We start from the raw sequence: 7,236 nt of genomic DNA on the forward strand, positions 1-7,236 counted from the left end.
TTTGACGGGAGTCAGACATTTGACGGGAGTCAGACATTTGACGGGAGTCAGACATTTGACGGGAGTCAGACATTTGACGGGAGTCAGACATTTGATGGGAGACTGACCTGAGCAGAGACCACGTGTTCCCCGTAGGCCCTCATCACCTCTCCATTTAGCACCTGTTTCAGCTGGACCAGGGTCAGCAAGGGCAGGGCACTGCCCAGCAGCCGGTAGCTCAGGTAACTGTGGCACAGAGAGAAGACTGCATGTTGGCACAGCTACGGACATTTGCAACAAAGGAAGGAAAACAGGAACATACATGTACATGGGGGGCAGGGGGGGTGCTTGCAATAAATTTGAAAAATGACAGGGGTCTTGACTACAGAACATATTTCAATCATCTAATACTCAGGTTCAGGGTCCAAATGTAAGTGGGGAGCAATAGTCTTTTAACCACAGTACTGTGCTTACTGTGTGGGCCCTGGCTGGTCTTTCAACATTCCCTTGATTATTGTCTCCCTCCAGAAGAGCTCAAAGTTGTCCTCCTTCAGAGAGATCTGCAGCAGGTCCAGAGCCACCGCAGGCAGCAGGCGGTCCTTTTTGACAGAGCGGGCCGCCATCTTCAGTACCTCTGTTAACCTAGGGAACACAGGTTTTGATTGTACATTTAGTCAAAGTGTGTGTGTGTGTGTCACCATGACCATGGAAGAAGAAACCTAGACATAGTGGTAAAAAGCTGCTCACTTAGGGATATTGTCCACAGTAATGATTGTGGAGGTGCCCAGCAGCTTCTTCAGCTTCTTGGGCTTGAGCACCTGGGGGAACTTCTGCATGGCCACCAGGAGGAGCTGCAGCTGCTCGGGGGTGCTGAAGGCGGAGGACAGGTCTGTCTGCAGAGCTCCCAACAGCACCTCCTCAAACACCTCCTCTGACGTCTGGAGAAACACAAACAACACCAAACACAGGTCATATTGACTGCACCCTTCCACACCAGGATTTATCACATTGGGACCCCATGAGAAGCAGGGTCCGACATTAAAGATGGCCCGTGGCGGGTAAAATCATGTTTAAGGGCCAGTGGATCTTGTCAGGGCCAGTAACTTCTCAGCATGTTCCAGCTCAACATTTACCTGCTATGTCGTAGTCCACCATTTTAAACCATTGAAGACTACACGCAGAAAAGTCATGCTATTTGTATTTGAACAATATGATTGGCCATTCATTCAAGCGCCACGACGCTTCCGCTAGTCACAACTTGTTGAGCACTCGAGCAGTACATGAGTTGATGCCTTTACACACAGCACACGCAAGCTGTCCAGAGAAAAAACAAGCGCCCATCAATCTTTTGTTTATTTAACTAGGCAAGTCAGTTAAGAACTAATTCTTATTTCCAATGACGGCTTACACTGGCCAAACCCGGATGATGCTGGGCCAATTGTGTGCTGCCCTATGGGACTTCCAATCAGGGCTGGTTGTGATACAGTCTGGATTCTAACCAGGGTGTCTGTAGTGACGCCTCTAGCACTGAGATGCAGTGTCTTAGACCGCTGCGCCACTTGGGAGCCCCAATCTACTGGCTGAGCTTATATATTTTAGAGAAATAGTGAACAGACTAGCAGTATGCTGGCTACTGTTGATAGTCAGCACAAAGAAAGCTACAAAAAGACACCTGGCATTCATCTTGGCTAGCCTACTGTAGCCATGACGATATCTCTTTTGGAATGCAGAACGTCTTAAAAGGGGCAGCGTCCTATTTTGGAAAGTAGGAAAAAATTATCTTAATGACATTTTTTAGAATAAAAAATGTATGCAATTAATATAATTCTAAAGAATGGAGTAACGACTTAGATTGCTAAAGAATATTACACAACTTCAATACCATAATAACCAGATATAGCTTATTAATAGCTGAATACAGCGAGAAAGCATGCCAACCTATAGGCCCTGCATGGTCCCAATGCATTTAAAAACTACACCATGTTCGGGCCAGCAGATTTTTTCCCCAACCGGGCCAATGAGAAAAAAGTTAACGTTGAACCATAAAGAGTGATACGGTATGAAGTAGAGCTGGCTGAGTCACTCACCTCAGACAAGATGTCCACCATGGTCTTCCTGGGAAGGTCCCGCAGGTGTTCTCTGTGAAGCGAGAGGCTCTGGAGGAGCTGGACACACTCCAGCACCACCTGTGGCTCCTGTCACACACACAGGTAAGTAAGCATACCAAACACACTGAGGTCTGAAAATTAGAGACAAGTTAGGTTCCGCAGTAACAATAGAGCGACATATAGACTGGGTTGGCTGACTTCACGAAAATGATGCAAGCATTGACGAGGCCGGAAGGTGTGCGTTGCTATGATTCTGAACGGTCAGATAGCTAGCAACAATGACAATAAGCTGCAATGTGGGGAATCAAAGGTGGCTCATTTCAGCTCATTGTATCTTGCTATTGATTTGTCTTGTTTTTAGTTTGACTGATGTCATGTCTATGCTAATATGGCTAGAATAAAACATTGAGACTAAATATATATTGAACTAAAATAAAACGCAACATTTAACTATTTTACCGAGTTAGAATTCATGTAAGGAAATCAGTCAATTGAAATCAATTCATTAGGCCCTAATCTATGGAGTTCATATGACAGGGAATACAGATATAACATATGTTGGTAACAGATACCTTTAAAATGGTAGCGGCGTGGATCAGAAAACTAGATCTGGTGTGACCACCATTTGCCAGATTTTTGGGCGGCAGGTAGCCTAGTGGTTAGAGTGTCAGGCCAGTAACAGAAAGGTTGCTGGATCGAATCCCCGAGCTAGGTAAAAATATGTTGTTCTGCCCCTGAACAAGGCAGGGCAAGCACACCCACTGTTCCCCGGTAGGCCCTCATTGTAAAGAAGAATTTGGTCTTAACTGACTTGTCTAGTTAAATTTAAAAAATGAAATGCTGTGCGACATCTCCCATTCACATAGAGTTGATCATGCTCTTGATTGTGGCCATTGGAATGTTGTCCCACTCCTCAATGGCTGTGAGAATTTGCTGGATATTGGCTTTAACTAGGACACGCTGTCGATCCATCGCATTCCAAACATGCTGAATGGGTGACATGTCTGAGTATTGTGGTGGGCCGGGCGCATGCCAGGTGACACGTAGCCAGTTGTACTTTTTCTGTTGTACATTGGTGCGGCTGGCTTCCGGGTTAAGCGAGTGTGTTAAGAAGTAGTACGGCTTGGCAGGGTGGTGTTTTGGAGGACACATGGCTCACGACCTTCGCCTCTCCCTAGCCCGTACGGGAGTTGCGATGGGACAAGACTAACTACCAATTGGATATCACAAACTTAGGAAGAAAAAGGGTTAAGTAAATAAATAAAAATAAAATGTCTGGTGAGGATGCAGGCCATGAATAACTGGGACATTTTCAACTTCCAGAAATTGTACAGATCATTGCGACATGGGGCCGTGCATTATCATGCTGAAACCTGAGGTGACGGCTGAGGATGAATGGCACAACAATGGGCCTCAGGATCTCGTCACGGTATCTCTGTGCATTTAAATTGCCATCAATAAAATGCAATTGTGTTTGTTGTCCGTAGCTTACGCCTGCCCATGGAATAACCCCACCGTGGGGCACACTGTTCGCATCAGCAAACCGCTCGCCCCCACGACGTCATACATGTGGTCTGCGATTGTAAGGCCAGTTGGACGCATTGCCATATTCTCTAAAACAACGTTAGAGGCGGCTTATGATAAATAAATTAACATTAAATTATCTGGCAACAGCTCTGGTGGACAGTCCTGCAGTTAGCATGGCAAATGCACACTCCCTCAAAACTTAAGACATCCGTGGCTTTGTGTTATATGATAAAACTGCACATTTTACAGTGACCTTTTATTGTCCCCAGCACAGGTGTGCTTCTTGATATGCCACACCCGTCAGGTGGATGGATTATCTTGACAAAGTAGAAATGCTCACTAACAGGGATGTAAACAAATGTGTGCACAACAGAGAGAAATAAGCTTTTTATGCAAATGGGACATTTCTGGCATCTTTTATTTCAGCTCATGAAACATGGGACCAAGACTTCACATGTTGCGTTTATATTTTTGTTCAGTGTAGTTTACATGTTGTAAACAGTCTAAGCCAACCCCGTCTATTTTGCCCCATAGTTCCGCACCCGTCAGTTTTGTTGCTAAACAACCAACCCGTCTATGTGCTCCTTCATTATCTGCACCAAACATGGTATACTAATCTTCTCTGCCAAGCCCTTGGGTTACCTGGTGTCATTCTTACCTTTGGAAGGCGTGTGGACTGAGACAAGGCAAGCACACCAAAGAAGTTCCCAAAAGCAGCATTTCTGATGAGTTTCTGTCAACACAAGATACAGTATAAAATGGAGATATTCATTGGCCGATTAAATTAAGTATATGGATGTTAGTAAAATGACTAATAAATATTTACCATGGTACACAGCATCTAACTTTAGTCATATCACATGCTCACCTTTTTCACTGTCGCCAAGTTGTGCTTCTCTTTGATTTGATCAAATGCGGTACGCAGAGATACCTCCTCAAACACGCTCAGGACCTGACAACCAAAACAATGAAAGAGAAATTATACATGTCACATCTTCTTACGTGTTATGTAGTAACACCTTAATAACTCATTCGTTAGACATGTACAAAGAGACGCAGGATTTTGCTGAGCCATTAGATGCATAGTAGGGTGGCCACCCACTGCCATGAGTGGGTGAAAACGCACTTTGGTGATGAAATTTCACTTCCTTATGTTATAAATAGTTTACCAAGACAAATATGATTTTTCCTGTTCTGAATTGTTCAGGGGGTCTTTTAATTAACCGTATAGATCCACAGTCGGATTTTGTAACCTAATACATCCGATAAGCACAGAACTATGTTGACAGAGCAGTGCAGCTTTGCGGCTTTCTCACTGCAACTTTTGAGGTTTTTACATGTCGTCGTCTTCAATGTTTCCATAGGTTGCAAAAAATCTAACTTAGCATGACACTAGCTGAATTAAATGTAAAAGGATTTGAGAATAAAAGCTTGCTGTATGCTCAGTGCTCCATTGACATTTCACAGATACGCTTGTTTTGTGCAAAATCTTTGAACAGGAAATTTGCATCAATATGAAAACGGTATACTAAAATACTACATGTCACGTCTCAAAATCAACATTTATCTTACCTCTATATTGTTTTATGTCCTGTGGATTCTAGAAGAATGATGAGATCAACAGGTCAGCCTGTCAGGTAGCCTTCATTCTCACACAGCATCCAGCCTAGCTGACATGATGCTGTGCAATTTTTCATATTTTTTCCTCCTTTGGCCTTCATTGATTTAGTCACCCTAATTTTGGCCATCTTACAAGGGTAACAACTCCAGTGGAGTAAAGTACTTTAGTTAAAAATACTTGAAAGTACTACTTAAGTAGTTTTTTGGGGTATCTGTCATTTATTTATATTTTTGACAACTTTTACATTCCTAAAGGAAATAATCTACTTTTTACTCCATACATTTTCCCTGACACCCAAAAGTACTTGATACATTTTGAATGATTAGCAGGACAGAAAATTGTCCAATTCCCACACTTATCAAAAGAACATCCCTGGTCATCCCTACTGCCTCTGATCTGGCGGACTCACCAAACACAAATGTTTTGTTTTTAAATGATGTTGACCCTGGCTATCCATAAATAAAAATTAATAAAACGACAAAATTGTGCAGCCTGGTTTGCTTAATATAAGGAATTTGAAATGATTTATACTTTTACTTTTGATAGTTAAGTACATTTTATCAATTACATTTACTTTTGATACTTAAGTATTTTTTTTAACTAAATACTTTTAGACTTTTACTCCTGTTGTATTTTACTGGGTGACTTTCACTTGAGGCATTTTCTATTAATAACATATCTTTACTTTTACTCAAGTATGACAATTTGGTACTTTTTCCACAACTGAAAAACATCAATAACTTTGAACGGATTATGATAGCAACATGAGGTTTGGACCATTGGTTTTCTTATAGGACTATCTACACAATTAACATTGTTTTACCCGTTTGTCAAAATATGCATTTTTGATTGCATTACCTGTCCCAAAGCCAAACTGAAGCCTGGCCGGGCAGCTTCTCTGGTGTGTGCCAAGCCATCCACCAGTCTCTTCAGAGTGTACTTCAGCTCATCTGGCTAGAAAGGAAAGACAAGACCTTAAGGCTAAATGTCAAGAACTGGATGGCTCCACAAAGTTAACATAAAATGTACGTGTGGTAGCACCTACCCCTTCTAAAGAGAGTTTAACAACTCAAATTGATAGAATTAGAGTAAGACGCATGCCAGCAATCAAAGCTCACAATTCAACCCACGTGGCCATGTGTGAAATAATATTCATGGCCATCTCCAGTAGTTAGCAACGTTAGCCTAACTAGCTAGCCATACTGCTCAGCGTTTTACAGCTGTACTAAACTGGAAATTGATAACGTTATGGGTTGCTCTAAAGTGCAACACCCACCAATAGCATAATGTGACAATGTGCCTAGCTAACTACGGTCGATAGCCTACTTATTTTGCTAAACTATGTTAGCTAGCTAGCAACTGAGAGGAGACCGAAACACACCAACCTTTTCACTCTTCTTCAGATATTGTATAAGATTTTCAATGGCCTTCAGCCGTATATCTTGTTCAGGTTTAGCGATATCCCAGAAGAAGTCCAGGAACTCGCGGTTCTGTTGGAGAATACCCTTTGCATCCTTCATTTTTGGTCGCACTGGTTCATTTTCTATCTCTCCCATATCTAAATGCATCGTAGTGGCCATGCATGCCATGTGACAATTTGGAGAAAAGCGTGTATGACCCCAGCACCTAAAAAAACGGGTTCATGTTCTTCCCGGTTCAAAGGAAGTCCTTTTTCTTCACGAGCCATCCAGCTTTTGTTAGCTCTTTGCTGGTTTACACAGGCAGCCCAATTCTGAAATTTTGTCCAATTATTGGCAAAGGAGCTGATCTGATTGGTCAAAAGACCAATTAGTGGAAAAATATAAGAATTGGGCTGCCTGTGAAACACAGCCGTTGTAGCCTACACTGTGGTGTATGGTGATAATGGCTGCTCAGCATAACATCTTTGAACTCATGCTTCTGTAGCCTAATCTGTAACATTTGTCATATGAAGCAAAATATACAGTACCAGTCAAAAGTTTGGACACACCTACTCATTCAAGGGGTTTTCTTTATTTTTAC

The 7,236-nt window shown here is 42.4% G+C and overlaps 1 protein-coding gene across 1 annotated transcript in view; it reads right to left on the minus strand.

The window, feature by feature from the left end:
- The window catches only part of mybbp1a (MYB binding protein (P160) 1a), a 19,509-nt gene extending 12,649 nt beyond the window's left edge, over window positions 1–6,860 (minus strand). The window contains exons 1-8 of the mRNA XM_023969173.2: window positions 6,621–6,860; window positions 6,094–6,189; window positions 4,483–4,566; window positions 4,273–4,347; window positions 2,067–2,174; window positions 727–917; window positions 454–621; window positions 108–225 (exon numbers count right to left, since the gene is read on the minus strand). Coding sequence (XP_023824941.1) covers window positions 108–225; window positions 454–621; window positions 727–917; window positions 2,067–2,174; window positions 4,273–4,347; window positions 4,483–4,566; window positions 6,094–6,189; window positions 6,621–6,824 — 1,044 coding nt within the window. The 5' untranslated portion in view covers window positions 6,825–6,860. The remainder of the gene's footprint in view (window positions 1–107; window positions 226–453; window positions 622–726; window positions 918–2,066; window positions 2,175–4,272; window positions 4,348–4,482; window positions 4,567–6,093; window positions 6,190–6,620) is intronic.
- Between the last annotated feature and the right edge of the window lie 376 nt (window positions 6,861–7,236).

Source organism: Salvelinus sp. IW2-2015, linkage group LG23, assembly GCF_002910315.2.
Source record: "Salvelinus sp. IW2-2015 linkage group LG23, ASM291031v2, whole genome shotgun sequence".
NCBI classification, from domain to species: Eukaryota; Metazoa; Chordata; class Actinopteri; order Salmoniformes; family Salmonidae; genus Salvelinus; species Salvelinus sp. IW2-2015.